This window comes from Arvicola amphibius, chromosome 1, assembly GCF_903992535.2.
Source record: "Arvicola amphibius chromosome 1, mArvAmp1.2, whole genome shotgun sequence".
In the NCBI taxonomy this organism is placed as follows: domain Eukaryota; kingdom Metazoa; phylum Chordata; class Mammalia; order Rodentia; family Cricetidae; genus Arvicola; species Arvicola amphibius.
Genome location: NC_052047.1, coordinates 98,526,975 through 98,546,101, shown reverse-complemented (window position 1 = coordinate 98,546,101; position 19,127 = coordinate 98,526,975). Strand labels below are relative to the sequence as shown.

At 57.9% G+C, this 19,127-nt stretch overlaps 1 protein-coding gene across 1 annotated transcript; it reads right to left on the bottom strand.

Annotated features, from left to right (window-relative positions):
• Positions 1-1,454: 1,454 nt before the first annotated feature.
• Positions 1,455-17,892, bottom strand: Gna11 (G protein subunit alpha 11). The gene is made up of 7 exons (XM_038349957.2): positions 17,612-17,892; positions 7,068-7,252; positions 5,488-5,642; positions 4,742-4,870; positions 3,897-4,026; positions 3,666-3,819; positions 1,455-3,586 (listed from the first exon to the last, which is right to left on the bottom strand). The coding sequence occupies exons 1-7, from the start codon at positions 17,745-17,747 to the stop codon at positions 3,396-3,398; spliced, it is 1,080 nt and encodes a 359-aa protein (XP_038205885.1). The 5' UTR covers positions 17,748-17,892; the 3' UTR covers positions 1,455-3,395.
• Between the last annotated feature and the right edge of the window lie 1,235 nt (positions 17,893-19,127).

Genomic DNA, 19,127 nt, shown 5'->3' with positions numbered 1-19,127 from the left:
CCAAATAAACCCTTTCCTCCCCAGCTAGCTTTTTGGTCATGGTGTTTTACTGCAGCAATTGCGACCCTAAGACACTCTGTTAGTGAAAAGGAAAATTTTTTCTGAATGACTGGTGTAACACCCTAACCCTAACCCCTAACCCATCTCACACTCCGCCTGGATCCACACACACACCCCCCAGTGAAAACTGTCATCACTGGAACGGCTCTGTGGGGCACACAGGACCCTGAGGTCGCCTGAGTGGGAGAGGAGCCTGAGACCTTCTGGCACAGTTGGCGGGACTGTGACAGGGCATAAACGCCGCAGCGGGAAACAGTCAGGGCGCTGATAGCCAAAGGTGCCTGTTAGCCGACTCACAGTGGCCGAGAGCCAGAACTCACCTTGTACAGATGGTGAGACACACGACACGACCCACCCTGCAGATGGGATATTACTCAGGTGTAAAGGAAAAAGGCTTCTCAACACTGCTCCAGCGTGGGTGGCCCTGGAGGGCACCGGCCCCAGCAACACCACACGTGGCAGGCCCACACCCACGGGGACAGGAGTGGGGAGGGCTTGGATGTGCGTGCTGAGTGAGGACGTTACTTTAGTACAGGGAGATGGGAAGTTCTGGAAGATGCTGGGGACAGCTGCACGGGGGTAAGGATGAGCTTCAAGCCACTCAACACTCTAACTTTGTGTTCCCACGTGCCTGTGGAGGCCACAAGTGTCTTCCTTGATTGCTTCCACCGTGGTTTTTGAGACACTCTGAGCCGCAGCTCATAGACTGGCTGCCAGCAAGCTCCAGGGATCTGTCTGCCCCAGACGCACCCCACCATGCCCAGCCCAGCACCACAGGATTGAACTCAGATCCTCCACACTACTCACTCAGCCATCTCCCAAAGGCGTTTTCTTTTCTTTTTCAAGAAATGGTGATAGCACACACCTTCAATCCCAGCACTTGGGAGGCTAAGGCATCTCAGTGAGTTCAAGGCCAGTCTGGTCTACCCAGCAAGTTCCAGGACAGCCAGGGCTGTCACACAGGAAACCCTGTCTCAATTGTTTGTCCAGCATCCTGCATCAGAGACCGGGCGGACTTTCCTCCCTGGCGAGGTCCTGGCAGTGGCTCATCAGGTCCCTTCTCTGTTTCTGCTCAGCCGTCTCCATGTGAGCAGTAATGACACACCTCATAGCGGAGGTGAGACACTGGGTGATACCCACAGGTGCCTTCTGGATGGGCTTGCTCCACCCCCAGCCCCTACCTTTTTTTTTTTTTTTTTTTTTTTTTGTTTTTCGAGACAGGGTTTCTCTGTGGCTTTGGAGCCTGTCCTGGAACTAGCTCTTGTAGACCAGGCTGGTCTCGAACTCACAGAGATCCACCTGCCTCTGCCTCCCGAGTGCTGGGATTAAAGGCGTGCGCCACCACCGCCCGGCTCCAGCCCCTACCTTTAACAATAACCCCGAAGGAGCCAGAGTTTAGGAACAAAATTTATTCCGCTTTAAAACAGAATCCAAGAGAAAGATATGAAAAGGTGACTTCTGCGAGACCTTCTGGGTTATGGGGTCAAGGCCCCATCCGCAGCTGGCACCCTGGCGTCCAGCCCTGGTGGCCAACGGCCTGCAGGAACCTGATGCCGAGCTGGGTGCCTGAGTCTCCCCCAACTCACGAGGAACATGCTTCGCAAAGGACGAGGGTAAACAGTGTTCTGAGTGCTCTCCTAATCTGGGCTGTGCAGTAATATACAAGGGCACAGCAGCCACTCCCAGTGCGTCAGGCAGACACAAAGAAGTCAGCACATCCCCTGCAGTCGGGCTGTCCCTTGGCGAGGGCCAGGTTGGATGTGGGGAGGCTGGGTCCCCATCCTGGCCTGTGTGGCACAGCCCCAAGGCCCCGGCGTACTTGGCACACTGAGAAGGGCTAACACTTTGCTGCTTGGGGCGGCCCAGCCCTTGCACACCTGTACAGTCCCAAGTCCTCTCCTGCCGTGCAGCGGGTCCCGCTGGGCAGCAGACGCCCTACTCTTTGGGGACCGGGCCCTCCCAAGGGCTGTGTGGCCAGGACGACCCTGCCATCCACGCAGCCCTGTTGTGGTTGGGATGGCACAAGACTCAGCTGGAGACAGGAGAGGAGCCCAGCATGAGAAGGTGGGGAATCCACGGGCTGGAGGCCAGGAATGTGAGTGCTTGTCACAGCCACCTGTCCATATCCTGGGGCTCTGCTATGTCCACTGGTCCCTTGTTCCCTTCTGCCTGGAACAGCAATTGTGGACAACTGCCCAGATTGGCATGTGTCTGCGTGGACACTCTGGGGCCTGGAGTCCAGCATGGCAGGCAGGACAAAGGCATGGCCAGATATCCAAGCCCAGAATGCACGTGCAAAAGTAAAGAAATCTAACAGACAGACAGACAGACATTGTAGTGTATATGAGCAACAGGGGGCCGCCTGTGTCCTCTCTGGTCATGGCCACCAACTCCTGGATGCTGGCCCTTGGGCTTGGGAAGCACCGGGCATGGTGCAGTGACTGGGGCCGGGGACCAAGGCGTGGGGTGAGGCCACTGCCCATGTCTGGGGACGGACCTGAGAATATTCGGAAGAGGCCCCTGTGCATCCCGCTGTCACGGAGCCACATAGGAGGCGCCTCCAGCTGCCCAGTACCTCCACTGCCCAGCTACACACAGCCCCTTGGGGTCCCCAGGATCTTTGCTGGCCAGGCCACTGGGGAGTGGATCTCAGGGACTCAATGTCCCTGAAGGCTCTGCCATAGGCCTGGCCCTGTCTGAGGCAGGGGGACACACAGAAGTGACGGCCACTCAGAGCAGGGGACCTGCAGTGTGTCACCTGCCCTGCCAAGACAGAGTGCAGGAGAGTATTTCTCTTTTCTTCAAAAATAAAAACAAAACAAAAAACGGTTAGGCACTTCCCAGGGTGGGCACGGGGGCCGCCCACCCCCACTTCTTGGAGTCTGGGGAGCAGATGATGCAGGTTGTGAGTATACATGGGATATCAATAACTTAGAAAAGGGAGACTCTGTGGTCCCCAAGCCTCCAGCCTTCCTGGAGGACTCGAACTCGGGACCATGGGCTTGGGCTGCAGTGTCCCTGACCTTGATCACCTTGTGGCCATAGGGGACTCTTTGGGAGGGCCCACTGCTGCTCATCATGTTTCTCTCTCTCTCTCTCTCTCTCTCTCTCTCTCTCTCTCTCTCTCTCTCTCTCTCTCTCTCTCTCTCTCTCTCAGAAAAAAAAACTCAAACCACAAGGAGTCAAGGCCAGAAAGAGGCTACCCCTGCCCTGGAGGATCGGTGACAGGGACAGGAAGTGAGAGGAAAAAGAGACCCCAGCCCCGGTGCGCCCAGGCCCGTGGTTTGGGTCACGGGATGTGGAGGGAGCTGGCCCTGGTGGTGGCCACACCCTGGTCACACCAGGTTGTACTCCTTCAGGTTCAGCTGCAGGATGGTGTCCTTCACGGCGGCGAACACGAAGCGGATGTTCTCAGTGTCGGTGGCACAGGTGAAGTGTGAGTAGATGATCTTGTCGCTGTCGGGGTTCAGGTCCACAAACATCTTCAGGATGAACTCACGTGCGGCTTGGGCGTCCCGCTGCGGCCCTGCAGGGAAATGGGCAAGGGCTGAGGTCAGTGGCAGCCAGGCCTGGGGGTGACAGTGGGGACATGGGGCAGTGCTCACCGTCAAACTCGGGGAAGTAGTCGACCAGGTGTGAGTGTAGGATCTTGTCTTCTAGAAGGTCCTTCTTGTTGAGGAAGAGGATGACGGACGAGTTCTGGAACCAGGGGTACGTGATGATGGTACGGAACAGCGCCTTGCTCTCCTCCATGCGGTTCTGTGGGCCGCACACATGGTGAGCAAGCTACCCAGGCCTGGCCCCCACCTGGCCCCCATGAGTGTCCCCAGTGTCACCTCGTTGTCTGACTCCACCAGGACCTGGTCATACTCGCTCAGGGCCACCAAGAACATGATGGACGTCACGTTCTCGAAGCAATGGATCCACTTCCTGCGTTCTGACCTCTGCCCGCCCACGTCCACCATCCTAAAGGGAGACCGCATGACAACTCAGCTCCTGAGTGCCGCCTGCAGCCCATGCCCGCTCCTAAAGGACGACCAGGCAGGCGTCCTTGTAGATGTTCAAGTCCCTTACACAGATGGGGCAGTTTTTACCCAGAACCTGGGTAACTTTCGGACCTGAATCCCCTCTATATGGCTTAGAACCATATAGCACCTGCACAAGCTGGGGCAGACATCATTTCCCCAGCATTTGTGTTGGTGGCTCTGGCCTAACTCAAGGAGGGTGACAGCCTCTACCCCATGGACTTTACCTGCTGGTCGTATGGGAACCACAGGACTGCCCACCTGGCCACAGCTGGCCAGGACTCAAGGTTGCTGGCCATGCAGTCCCCTCTGGACACCTGGCTGCAGGGACATGTGCCTAGGAGGGGCCACCACAGGGAAGGACGTGGTGCGCTCCTCTGCCCTGCCGTCATGGCACCATCAGGGTTGTACAAAAAGGCAGGAGAGCAGAGACGGCACAACATGCCTGCAGGTCAAGGAATGACTGGGACAGCTGTCACCTAACCCATCTGACCTCATCGTGAACCCTGCTGATGGTGGCCCTCCTGAGTCTGTGGGTGCACAGGCTCACTGGGGTCCCAGGGAAGGGTCCTGCCAGGCTCTCCAAGCAGGGGCTGCCTCAGGGCCTTCTCCATATGCCCGCCAGCCCACCCGCCAGCCCATATGCCTCATGGCACCTGAAGATGATGTTCTCCAGGTCGAACGGGTACTCGATGATGCCCGTGGTGGGCACCCGCACCCGCAGCACATCCTGTTGGGTAGGCAGGTAGCCCACAGTGGCGATGCGGTCCACGTCCGTCAAGTAGCTGCAGTGGAGGGGTTTGTGCTCAGGAGCTGCTGGGGACAGTGGTGCAGATCCCACACCCACAAGAGACAGGGACTTGGTACTGTGTGGCACAAACTGGGGACTGGAGGGGCCGGCGGCCTGGTACACTGCCTCCATGGCCTAGGGACACAAGTGCCCCGAACAGAAAATGATCTCAGGAAGGGACTCAGTGTCACTGCTCAGGACAGCTGGAATGGGGCCCACAGCACAGGGGACACCACATAAAGCTCAAGTCAGGGTCAGAGTGATTGTGGGCTTAGAATAGGCAAGCCAGTCAGGGACAGCCGCTGGTGACCTGGGAGCCTGTGTAACAGCCGTCAAACTACAGACCCCAGGGTTGAGTCTCCTCCAGTGAAGCTATGGGGACATGGGGAGAAGCTGCAAGGAGGGTGGCCTACTGAACCTGCTGGGAGGCCTGAGCACAAGGAGGATCAATAGGGGGTTGGGCCAGCTTTAAACTGCTCCCACAGATCTGGACAGCGGCGCAGAGAGCTGGCCAACCCTGTGGGCAATGAGGCTATGGACAGGCCACATGAGCCACCCCCATCCTATGGCCCCTGGGGCCTTGGGTTAGCCACGCATGCCAGCCCCACTCACTACTTAGCCGAGTCAGACAGCTGGAACTCCCGCCTGCGATCGTAACACTCCTGGACCCCAGGGTCACTCCACAGCGTCTTGATGGCATTCACGTACTGGTGCTCGAAGGTGGTGACTTTCTCTACATCCACCTCCCGGATCAGGAGTGCATTGGCCTGACGGAGGGAGGGCAGGCCATGAACTCTGGGGGCCCTGGCCAAGCAGGGAGCCTGCAGAGTTGGCAGAACAGTTAGGGGAGCTGCAGCTAGGGTTCACAAGGCTTAGGCCTCCTGGAGGCAACAGACCCAGCAAACTCAGCAGCAGCCGGGGAGAGCACCTCACAACCTGTGTTTCCTGGCCATGCCAACTATGCTGTGACCCACTGTGTGGGTGGAGGCAAGGACAGGGGAGCCGAGGACGAATCTGCATTTCCCTTTCTGCAGTCCTTTGTTTTCTGAAACAAGGTCAGGTGATCCAGGCTGACCTTGAACTCATCCTGCACACTCTAGAATGGGAGATGAGTATGCCTGAGTTATTGGTATGTGTGTGCGTGTATACACACGTAACCCAGGGCTTCGTGTCCTCCAGACGAGCCTCTACCCACAAGAATCCAGCCCAAACCCTGAACCTGCTCCTGGGAAGCCCAGAGAGGGGACTTCAGACTGGGGCTGCACCCTTCTTTGTGAGCTACTAAGAGGTGGCCCCTTCCACAGCCCCAGGCCAGAGGAGCCAGTGAATCACACAACACCAGCGCCCAAGGGCCTGACTTGTGGGTGGATCATACTCTTCCCAAGGTGGCTCTACACTGCTCACACAGCACCTACCAGGCTGCCTGGGCCTCACTGAATCCTGCGGGGGAAGCATCTGCCCATCTGCCTGTCCTTAAGTGGGAAGAACCCCAACCATGACAGTGACTGCCCTGACCCTCGTGTAGGGTAGGAAGCTTCCAGGACCTGCCCCCATCGCCCTGTTTGTGGAAAGAGCCAGAAGGAAGTGCTCATCCACAGCACTGGGCTACGGTTCCCTCCCTGCCCTCCCTGAACTAGAGAGCCTGGACAACCATAGTCAAGAGGCTGTAGAGACACTGGTGTCGGGCAGGCTGAGAGCTGAGGCTGGATAAGGTTCCCACACATATCCAGAGCCACAGGACTCTAACTAGATGCCAGGGGCTCTGCAGGTCCCCATGATCTGACTGGAGGTTCTTCCGACAATACTTGTCCCTTGAGAGACAGAGGCAGAGGGATGGCAACCTCCAGACCGACTGGACTACTAAGGAAGACCTTGTTTCTAAAGCACCAGGGTTGGGGGCCTGGCTCGGTGTGACTTCAGACCCAACAGGCTCCACCCGATTTCAAGACAAAATAAGCCAGGTGGTGGCTCACACTTTCCGGCACTCAGGAGGCAGAGACAGGCAGATCTGAGTTTGAGGCCAGTCTGGTCTACAGAATAAGTTCCAGGAAAGCCAGGGCTACAGAGAAACCCTGTCTCAGGGGGAAAAAAGGTCCAGAGGGCATCGTTCTCCAGGTAGTCAGGTAGGTAGGATGACAGGCTGACCAGCCCCCATTTCCTAGGCCTCGCCCCCTCCAGGCCCCACCCCTCACCTTGTTCTGCTCATACTTGTAGAGGATCTTGAGCGTCTCCATGGCGCGCACCATGGCCTGCATGGCGGTGAAGATGTTCTGGTACACCAGCTTGGTGAAGCCACGCTTGTCCTCTTCCGAGTAGCCGGCACCGTGGATGATGCGCATCTGCTTGATGAAGGTGCTCTTTCCGCTCTCCCCAGTGCCTGCAGAGGGCATTCCTCACCACGTGCTCACGCTCCAAAGCCCCACCCACTGCCCCTCCAGCCGTTCTCCCAATCTGGAGGGGTCATGCTCCCACCTGAGAGCACCAGGCACTCCCCACTCCCTTGGGAGCATGAGGTGCCTGCTCACCAGCTGTTCATCCCCGGGCCCTTTCATGGCTTAAGGCCCAGCAGCACCTGGGGCCTCGGCACCAGCCCCCACGAGCCCCTGTGACAGAAGGCCCCCCAGGTCAGTGTTAATCCCCACTGATCCCTGCAGCCAACGAGCAAGACTCACAAACGGTCAGCACCAGGGGTGCTCACTTGGTCATTCCCAACCCTGCTCTCAGCATGGACCCCACCCACACCTCCTACACCTGAAGGTGTGCTGGACGCTTGGCCCCTGCAGGAAACGCCCAGGGCTGGCCCCAGAGAGGCTGCTGGCCTGAGGCAGAGGCCCTGGGGACAGCTGCTGTGCAGCTAGAGTGGGCAGTGGCTCCCTGCCCCACTGCTCTGAAGCCGTTCTCTCTAGGCCACATATGCTGGTCCCAAAGGTTAGGAACTTGTGCTGCAGCTGTCCCAGCCCTCTGGGTGGGGGTGCCTGCAGCCATGATTGCTCCTCAATGCTTCATCTAGAGCTCAGCTCCCCAAAATCAACAATACCCTCTCCAGGCCAGCCAGGGCTACACTGTGTGAAGGACAGGATATTATCAACTCTTTGACATGTGTGGTGTACGTGTATGTTTACACACTCACACCTGTATGCACAGCTGTGTGAGCACACATATGAGCGTGTATGCAAAGGTCAAGGCAGACACATGCATTAGGTCCTGGATAGGAAGGAAGCGAAAGGGAAAGAAAACAGAAGGCAGAGAGCTGTGTTGGCACGACGACAAACACCGGACGCCCAAACCCACGACACCTGGAGGTGAGGGTGTTCCATCTCGGGGCACAGGCGTCCCTGGTAAACTAGCTTAGGCTCAAGTGGGGCTGGCTCGGTGAAGTACAGGAGAGGTGGAGGAAGACACTCTGCACTCCCCTCTGGCCTCCACAGTCATATGCACACATGCGCCTGTTGGGACACACATGCAGTGAAGCACACACTCATGCCAAGTAAATTAAAGGCATAAAATAGGCATAGGGCTGTAGCTCACAGAGCTCCCATAGAAACTCCCAGTGAGGGGCTGGGGCGTGGTCAGGGTGGAGCCCCCCCTAGAATCCCCAGTGAGGGGCTGGTGTTGGAGTGGACCTGTGTGTGTGAGGTCCTAAGCTTCACCCCAACACTGAATACATACAAAAAATTACTGTGAGCCGGGCGGTGGTGGCGCACGCCTTTAATCCCAGCACTCGGGAGGCAGAGGCAGGCGGATCTCTGCGAGTTCGAGGCCAGCCTGGTCTACAAGAGCTAGTTCCAGGACAGGCTCTAAAAAAGCTGCAGAGAAACCCTGTCTCGAAAAACAAAAACAAAAACAAAAACAAAAAAAAAATTACTGTGAACCCGTAGCCCAATGGTTCTCAACCTGTGGGCCGTGACCCCTTTAAGGGTCAAATGGCCCTTTTACAGGGGTCACCTAAGACCAACAGAAAACATGATCAATAACAGTAGCAAAATTACAATTATGAAATGGCAACAAAGTAATCTTATGGTTAGGGTCATCACAGCATGAGGACCTGTGTTTAAAGGGTCACGGAATCAGGAAGGCTGGTACCTCAGCAGCTGTGTAAGAGTTCTCACTGCAGGGCAAATGTCTCACTAGAAAGGCCCTGCTCCGCCCACAGCGAATGATGGACATGGTGGGAGAAAGACACTCACATCCAGGGCACAGATGCTATCGAGTACACTGAGTTTAATCAAAAGATCACAAGAGTGTATCAGGGACTTGGGAGGTGGTGGCGCACACCTTTAAGCCCAGCGGTCAGGAGGTAGAGACAGAAGGTCTCTGAGTTCCAGGCCAGTCTGGACAGCATCATGGCCTCAGCTGGCACCGGTCCAGCAGAGCTCTCCAGGAACACAGTGAACGCCCACTTGTTCATGCATTCCCTGCAGAGACTCCCAGGCTGTCACATGTGCACACACACACACACACACACACACACACACACACACACACACGGATATGTGAACTCCTGCTCTTAGGCAGGGAAAAGGACAGTGCAACCCAGGCTGGCTGCATGAAGTCCCTACCACAAGCTGAGCCAGTGAGAGTATTCAACAGAGGGAAAGCAAGGGGGCAAGCTGTGAGGGACCGTGTGGAAGACAGAATTCCCACTACATGGAACCCTTAGACTCTGTCCCTTCTGGAGTTGCAGATTCTAAACATTAAGACCCAAGGCTTGGAGTTCGAGGCCAGCCTGGTCTACAAGAGCTAGTTCCAGGACAGGCTCTAAAAAAAGCTGCAGAGAAACCCTGTCTCGAAAAACCAAAAAAAGAAAAAAGAAAAAAAAAAAAAAAGACCCAAGGCTTGGCTGGGTGGTGGCGCAAGCCTTTAATCCCAGCACTCGGGAGGCAGAGGCAGGAGGATCTCTGTCAGTTCGAGGCCAGCCTGGTCTACAGTGTGAGTTCCAGGATAGCCAGGGCTACACAGAGAAACCCTGTCTTGACATCCACCCCCCCGAAAAAGGCAAAAAAAAAAAAAAAAAAAAAAAAAAACCCAAGGCTCAACAGACAACTTGCTGTTCTTGTGGAGGACCTGGGTTGGGTTTCCAACACCCACATGGCTCAGCTGTAACCCCAGCTCTTGGGATCTGTCTCCCTCTTGTGTCCACACAGGTACTGCACACATGTGAAAAAATTACAACTTTTTCTGCTCTTACGATTCAGGCCCACAGAAACACAGGGGTGTCCATCGCTTTCGTCACTGTGCCCTTGCCAGCAACCGGCAGGTTCCAGTGTCCTGCCCTGGGCCCACTGAGCTTGGCCTAACACATTGCCCAAGGAGGCCACATGCAAGCAGGCAGCTGCCAAAAGATGACAAGCCACCATACTGGGTGGAAAAAGGCCACTGTAATGATGGGCCCAGACAAAAGAGGGCCACCACAGGAACCCAAGTCCAGCAGGAACTCAGGCTGCTGGACAGCAAGCTAGGCCTGGCTGGGTCCAAGCTTCAGCCCACCCTGTGGACTTGGCTACAAATGAACAGCATGTGCCAGGGTCATGTGTGTGGCTTTACTAGTGGCAATGTCTCTGGGAGCCAACTTCACCACTGTCACATCCTGTCACCCTGCATCCAAGAGCAAGGGTACAGGCTCAGGATCCCCCATGCAGCAGACCCAAGTCATACTTGGGACCACACACAACAGCCAGTGTCCATGGTCATGGACAGGGGTGGCATTAAGGAGTCCTGGGGGGTTTTACCCCTCCCACTAGCTGAGAGTCAGCTAGCTCTCCCCACAAGCTCCCCATGCCTTCCTGCCCAGGGCAGAGTCAGGTTTACCAGTGGACTAGCAGCAGGTGTGAGACCTGGGTACCAATGGATCACAAAGCAAGGGCAGAGGAACGCCCGGTCGGTGTCTTTCCCTGGGGAAGCTGTATGTGGTGTCAATGAGGGTTCTGACACCGCTCATCTCTGCTTCCAACCTCTGAGCCCACAGACAGCAGCGCTTTTTACACACATCCTGAAAACACCAGGATAAAGCCATTCAATTCAAATAGCCTGTGGTCCTCAGCAGGCTCGTTCTGGGGTGGTTTGATACTGGGGGTCCCCAGGCATCCTGCTGCACCTGCTGACACCAGGTCTGCTATATCCATCTGAAGACTAAGGTACCCACAGAGCAGGACACGGACTGGAGCTGGCAGACCACACAGCGTGCACCCAGCAGAGCCCAGAAAGGCTGGCCACAGCCAGACCTGTTCAAACAGGCCACTCAGACCTCCCCAGTGGGAAGAGAAGAGATGGAGGGACTGAGCCTCCACCCTGGGAGAGAGGCAGGAGAAGGGAGAAGATGCTGTAAGGAAGGCACAGACAGACAGATGAAAGATGAAGGGATGGATGGGTGGAAGGGTGGGAGAGTGGGGTTGGAGCATGCAGACACTGGCTGTGGTACCCATCCCCTGGCACAGTGTTCACGTATGTTCCCAGTCTCAGCATCAGAGTCACCTCACAGAGGCTGCCAGCTGGGTGTTGGCGCCAAAGACTGAGGTGGGAAGAGGAGGTGGGAATGCCCCTCACGTCCTGGTGACGCTGGAGCATGCGGAGCCGCATGTTTGTGCCCCAGCAAGTTTGTCATCTCCCCATGGAGGCCCTCAGCAACCCAGTGAGTCAACCTGGAGTCAGGTGAGGAAGTGCAACCCCATGCAAGCTACAGCAGCACCCACAGGCTCAGGCCCCGCCCACAGGCTCAGCCTGGACCTATCACTGAGACCTACTTGAAGGAACTGAGTCACAGAACAGTTAAGTGGCCTGATATCACACGGTCACTGCATGACAGGCCCGAACACAGCTGCATGCTGTGGCTTTAAGGCTTGGTTCCCGTCCTGTCTCATGACAATGCCCTGGGTAGTGAAAATCACGGCTGTAAGGGTGACGCCTGCCACCAACAGTCGCGGGCCACATGCACCAGTCTCTGAACTTGTTGCTGCGATCTTATCTCTGGGCTAGTGGCAAAGTCTCCCAGGGGCCCCAGTGTGTGGGCACCGATGGCCTCAGAGGGTCATAGGCCACACCAGTGACCGATATTGAAGGCTCATGTTCTCTACTGCACAGCAGCCCAGACTGAGCACCCCCACAACCTGCAGGCACCACTCTTGGGCATGCCCCCTGCCCTGGGCCTCCACAGGGCCAGGGAAGCCTGACGTGACCCTGTCCTGCCTCCACACGTCCCCAGGCACTAGTACTAGGTCCGGTAACCATAGCGGACACTTGCTGACAGCAGCTGCCTTGACCACACGTTGGAAGGCTTTCTTCATTTGGTTTTCTTTTTTCAGATAAGGTCTCACTATGTAGCCCAGGCTGGCCTAGAACTCACAGAGCTACTGGCCTCTGCCTCTTCAGTGGTGGGATCAAAGGCATGCCTTGCACCCAGGGAGTCTAAAGGTATGGCCTCCCAGCTTTACGCCTCTGGAGGGAATGCATGGAACAACAAACCTGCACCGCAGGCTGGAAGCGTGAAAGCAGCCTGGGCTACAGAATGGGCCCCAGGTCTCAAGAAAAATCAGCTGAGTGGTGGAGTACCTGTCGGGCACACGTGAGGCCCCAGGTCCCATCCCCAGCACCCACAAACCAAGCTCACCAGCATTTGCTCCTCCTAGGTGGAAGCAGGAAGAACAGAAATTCAAGGTCACCATCAGCTACATAGTGAGTGTGAGGAGAGCCTGGGCTATGAGACAGAAAATCAAACCCTATTCTTGTGACTAGGCACAAAGAATGCACAGGCAGGGCTGGGTCCCCAGCCCCTTCAGGGCTTCCCTGCAAATACCTCATGAAGCCCATCAACCTCCTGTCTCCAAACAGGGCCAAGCAAGTGACCCTGTACCCACCACATGGCCCTTCAGGACACCCTGTGGGCTCAAACTCCAGTACTCTGGCAAAGGGGCAGAGTTGGACTGCCCAGTTCGCGAGCCATCACATCCTCATGTGACAACGTTACTTAGGGGAGGGGACACATCAGGAAGTCCAGAACCTGCCCCTGCCCCTAGCAGCCACAGAGACGCTAGAATAGCCTGTGCTCAGAGCTGTCAATTGCAGACAGGTCCAAGGCAGGGGCCCACCGCTGACCGTGTGGAGCCTCTGAGGATGGCCATGATGCAACAGCACGGTGTTCCCCAGAGTGACCACATCCTGTCACACAGCCACCCTCAGACCTTGTGGTGACCCAGAAGCCGGGGTGCTCAGCCCCCTACAGAGGTGGGTTTGGGGCCAGCGGTGCACCGGCCTGGGCATGCATAATGCAAACAAAACCTGCACCTAGCAGCTTGGCACTCTTGAGCACCGCAGATCCCGGGGACACTGCTGTGGGTATACCTGGGTCCCCAGGCAGTCGCTAAGGACACACAACTGTGCAGGGGACACTGCAGTAAGTGCCACGCTGCCTCATACTGAATCCCACAGCACTTCTACCAGGCAGGGACAATGTTCCCACTTGATAGATGAGGAAACTGAGGCCAGGATACCCAAAGAAAACTCGTGGTCTCAACCAAGGCACACCCTCACATGGGGCAGCTTGAAGGACCAGAAGGGGGACTGCCCAGGTTGTCCCCTATGCACCCTGAGTAGCTGGTTCCAATGACCAAGGGGTCCATTCCATAGGAATCAAAGCCCACGGGTGTGGGTGTCATGTACGAAGCAGAGGACACAGCATGGAAACAGTGGTAGCCTGGACAGCGCACTGCTCCTGGACCCCATCCCAGAAGCACGTTGAGGACATGCATGGCCGTCACACTGGGGAGCTCCTGGCACAGTGGGTGGAAGCAGGAATCACTATTCAATGTCCTACAGGGACTGGGGTGCCCCACAGGGAACGGTCAGGTACAGTGACCCTGCCACCCAAGCTGGGGAGAGTGTCTCTAAGAGATGAACCAAGAAAACGGGGGAAAAAAGTCCCAACGATGACAAACGGCTGTGCTCAGCAGTGGCTGGATGAGGCGCCCCCCAGCTCTCAACCCGCCTCGCCCCAGGGAAACTGAGGCACAGACCTGCACACACAGCTACACAGGGCTGCGGGGATGATGAACAGTGAAGCCCACCCTGCACACACTAGGTCTTCTCCATGCTAGGCCTGGGGTCCAGGGAGATTACAGTCCAGCTCCTGTAGACACCTCAACTCTGCTCTGAGCCTTGGTGATTGTGGGGGCCAGCTACACCTGAACCCAGAAATCTCCAGCAGAGCAGCACACATCCCCAGCCTGCTGTCCCTACAATGACACCCTGGCGGCTTCCTCCTGGGGACATAAGGAGTCTCTGAAGACACCCAGTCAGGGGGTGACAGAGTGGACAACTGGTCCAGGGCTGAGCTACCTCTCTTTCTTCATTCACCATGCTCCCAGGCCACAGCCTGTCCCCAGCAGGGCCATCAGTGCTGTGGTCCTAGCTGGAGCAGGTGGCCCCTGAGTAGAGAGGTAAGCTGTGCTTCCCACAGGCAGCAGGCTGCAGTACAGACATCTTAGGGAACTGTTGGCACAGGGCTGAGGAGGCCACCACTGCCCCGGTCACCTTTGACTCGGGATAGGTCTCATCACAAAGTGGGGACACCTTAGAGATACAACCTTTCCCCTCTTCTGGAGACAGGGTCTCATGTAGCCCAGGCTAGTCTCAAACTCCCTATGTAACCTAAAAGGACTTTGAACTCCTGATGTGTCTTCACCTCCCAGGCCTGTGCCCCAACATCTGCTCTGTGTGTCTTGTGTGTCTAGCTGGGAATAAGTTCAAGGACCCCAGGGGGAGGGGCGGCACATCCTGGCCTCCTGAGGAGTGGCCTGAAGCCACCAGGATCTTGGGACAGGAGCAGCAAGTAGGGAGCCAGCTGAGGCCTCCTTCCCAGGGCAGGAGGCCAGCCCAGCCCTTGGGCCACCCCCGCCGGATCCCCGGCCTTTGGCCGCCCAGCCCGCGGCTCAGGACAGGAAGCTGGGAGCCAACCGCCTGCTTTATTTAGAAAGCTGGGCCCAGCCCTAACCAGCCTCAGGGACAGGGATTTCCAAGTGAGACCTCTGGGTGGCTGGCTCCCCAGTGGCAGGACTGCTCTGTCCCAGCCTGGAGTCACACAGGGAGGCAGAGGCCCCAAGGCTCAGCAGAGTCTGAGGACCATGAGGACCTCAGAACAGTGGCGACATGAGTGGAAATGGACGCCTTGCTTGCTAGAAGGGCCTCTCCGGTTAGTCCCGTGTGCACCACTGTCATCACAAGAACCACCTGGAGTGTCACAGGAAAAGCCGGGAGTGTGGCACCCCGCAATGGGAGGTGTGCGCAGTCAGCCCTGTGTGGCTTCACTTCTGAGAACTTGCTCTGGTCACCAGTTGTTATTTTACACCAGACACCACCATGCGTGACTGAGCGGGGGTCTGAGCCTGGGGACACTGGGTGATGTACAGGGATGCGTCTCACTACCCTGCAGCGCCAGGACGCCCACCGTAAGAACAAGATGGGACACTGGGCAGTCACCTCTCTGCCTGGCTGAACAATCTCCCCAGGCCACATGTGGACTGGCAGGGTGTGACGGGACACACCAGTGAACAAAACCCATTCCCAGACCGTTCCCTACAGATGCACAGTCAGTGTGAGGGCGGCGGCTGCAAGCCTGGGGGATAAGGCCAGAATCCAGTACAGAGGTGGGGATCCTGCCTGCTCTGGAGGTCAGATGGACCCTGGCAGCAGGGCCACAGGTCCCCCTGCAGACAGCCACTGTGGGATGAGGGACAGTGTTGGGAGTGTGATGCGTGCAGGAGGGTAGAGCAGGTTCCACAGCAGACTCCCTGCCCTGTTCACAGAAACCCCTCCAATGGCTGGGACCAAAGGCTGCTAGGATGGTCACTTTTCTGAGCTCCAAGAGCCAAGGTCATGGCTACCTCCTCTGGGAAGCCCTCCCAGCAAGGCACTGAGCAATGCCAAATGCTCACGCGTGTCCTACTCAAGAACACTGTCCCTCTTCTACTCCGTCTCTATGCAGCAGCCCCCAGATGCTTCTGTGGAAAGGGTGTGAGGGCACAGGGGGCACCAAGAACAAGTTTGAAGGGTGGGGAGATTGTACCACGTGCAGGTCAACACAGAGCCCCTCAGCTGCCGGTCAGTTCAGCCAGGCCAGAGCACAGGACCAGGGAGCACCCCTGAATCTGAGGGGACTTCAAGGCCAGCGCTGGGGAAGGGACAGAGCTGGGATGACACACCACTGGACTCGGTCACCGGAGGTCATCCTTATGAAGCAGCTTACCACTGTCCCCAAGAGAAAGTTGACCCTTGGCAGAGGTTAGTTAGAGCCACACTGTACCCCCCAAATGGTTACCCTGGGGCCACTGTTGTTCGCCCTGGGCCTGTCCTCTCCTTACCCCTCCCTTCCTGGAAGGCAGCTTTGAGGGAATTCCAACATGCTGGGGGAAGTAACTGAGGCTCCTCTACCCTAGAGCACAAAGGCCACAGCAACAGGACACAGTGTGCCCCTACCTGTCCCCTCCCATGTAAGAATGCCAGTACCACTGCTCCCACCCTCCTACTCAAAGGCTCCAGACAGTCCCTTCCTCGGTTCTCCAAGGCCACCTCTTGCCCTGAGCCTCAGTTCCTGGACTGAGGCTCGGCTCACCAAGGAGCTGGGAGGGGTGGTGGGGCTCCCCAGTCTGTCTGTTTTGTAAACCTCCACAGGGCCCAGGCCACCTTGCCCTCATTTGGGGCTATTATTTGGGGTTACAACAAGGGGACAGCTGGACCTGGGCTCCCTGGCTCCCAGCAACAGGTGGGCCTTGAGGAGTCAGAACCCCAGTGAGCAGGACACACTCACTGAGCTTCTCTGGGGTGGACGGCGTGAGGAAAGGACAAGACTGGACCCTAGAGGGATGGGCAGGGAGGCTGCAAGGCTGACTGTTGGGACAACCCACCGGGTTTGGGTGAACAGAAGCCCAAAGAAGGAGAGCCACCCACTCTCCTGCACCCAGCTCCAATGTGGAGGAATTCGGAGATCTACAGAACAGGGAGGGAGGCAGGGGAGTAGCCATGAAAGGAACCAGCCTAGAGCAAAGCAGGACTTTTTGGGGGTCTAGTCCTTGGAGGCAGAGAAGAGGGTGCAACCAAGTGGGAACTATCCTGGGGAATCTGGAAGCCCAAGGGGTGTCATGAGGGCAGGGCAGCCTACAGGGTTCACCCTGAGGATATGTGGGGAGAGGGGAGAGCAGACAGGTGCAGCAGGGCCAGAGGCCAGCGCCTTGCAAGAATTCTCAGGAGAGAGAGAAAGCAAGTCCCCAAGTGTGCTGAGGACCGACGTGGCCAGGAGATGCAGAAACCTGTCTCCTCGGATATAGAGGCAGGAGGCTGACCCCGAAGGAATCTGAAGTCTGAGCAACAGGCAGGCTGGCCACAAAGGGTCGCACAGGCTGAGCCCCGGGGACGGCACGGCGGAGACTGGCCACCGCAGGCCCAGGCCACCTGCACAGCGCAGGGTGCAGCAATCCCGGAAGGGCTGACCGCTGCAGGGCAGCGCTGACCAGTTGCTCCGGGGACACCCGGGGTGGCCCGGCCGGCCATGGGCAGCGGGCCGGGGTCGGCGGGAAGGTGGTCGCGAGAGACTGTCACCTAGCGCTGCTGGCGCTGCAGGGTCGCCCGAGACCGGAGACCCCGGCGGGTGCGGGCGCTCTGCGCGCGTGGGGACCCCCGGCAGGGCCCGGATGCCCCGGTCGCCCACCCGGCCCCCGTGACAGAGGTCCCACGGCACGGGGACGCGGCTCACCGAGCAGCAGCAGCTTGAGCTCGCGCCTGGCATCGCGCTTGTCCCGCCGCAGTTGCTTCTCGATCTCCGCGTTGATGCGCTTCGACTCCTTCACCTCGTCGCTCAGGCAACACGCCATCATGGACTCCAGAGTCATAGTCGCGGTCCCCCGGCCGCCGCCGGCCCGGCCCTGCCTCGTCCCGGTCCCTCAAGGCTCGGCCCGGCCCCAGACGTGCGTCCGCCGTCCGCGCCGCGCAGCGCAGCCGCCACCGCCGCCACCCGCAGCCGCCGCCACCGAGCGCCGGCGCCCGACGACCTGAAGGGCTGCCACGGGCCCCGCGACGGGCAGGCGGCGCGGCCAATGGGAGGGGCCGCACGGCTGCGCGCGCGCCGCAGGGACAGGGCTGGCGAACCGGCCGGGGGCGGGGCCTCGCCGCTCGGGGGCGGGGTCTGGATGGTGCGGCGCAGGCGCGCGTGCGGCTGCGCCGACGTGGGAAGGAGCAGAGCGCTCGGCCGCTGGGCGCGAGCGCCGAGGATTGTGGGAATGGGGAAGACACGCCAGCCCGAGCTCGGTTCCTCTCGGGAAGGGGCTTTACGAGGATCCTCTAGCAAGGCCCCGCTCGGCTACACTCGGCTGAGCTCGGCTGCGCTCGGCTCCTCTCGGCTCGGGGAGGTGCGGCTCGGCCGTGGTCGGCTCCTGTCTGGAGCGCGGGGCGGGGAACAGAGATCGAAGTTCGAAACCGGCTTGAGCGCCCGCCGCGGCCATCGCTGCGTGAGGATGTGCGGAAATGCGCTGGCCTGGCTCACCCGCCCGCCCATTCTTAAACAGGCCTACTGTGTGCCGGTCAGAAATGCATTCCCGGCTGGGCGGTGGTGGCGCACAATTTTAATCCCAGCACGCGGGAGGCAGAGGCAGGCGGATCTCTGTGAGTTCGAGGCCAGCCTGGTCTGCAAAGCTAGTTCAGGAACAGGCTCCAAAGCCACAGAGAAACCCTGTTTCAAAAAAAACAAACAAAAAATGAGCTGAGTGGTTTTTTTTCAATATTCAACGTATGCCAAGCATGGATGCTGTGCCTGCTGTATACCAGACATTAGCACACCACCTACTTCTACTAAGCACTGATGTATATGCATTGCCTGTTCATACCAGACATTATAAAGCGCTTCCTGTAGACCACGCATTAGCATCACCCTACTAACTGCCAGGTGAGGTATAAGCATTAGGTCTGCCGACTGTATACCAAGCACCAACCTGTGCTGCCTGGGGCTGGAGTGGAGCCAGTTCCCTAAGCATGGACGGACTAACAGACCTGGGAAGTGTTTTCTGCTTCCAGAAAGACGCGAGTACACACACAGTCAGGGCTCAATCACTGCGTTTGGTATGTTAGTAAAAGAGACCAAGAATTCAAAAGCCAGGTGCTCTCTGGGGTGTGGGTTTGTCCCTGGCCAGGGACACTGATCTTGGCCTTGAGATAAGGGGCCTGAGGGTCAAAGTCCCCATTTACTAGCCGACTGCGGGTGTGGGGAGATCACTTCC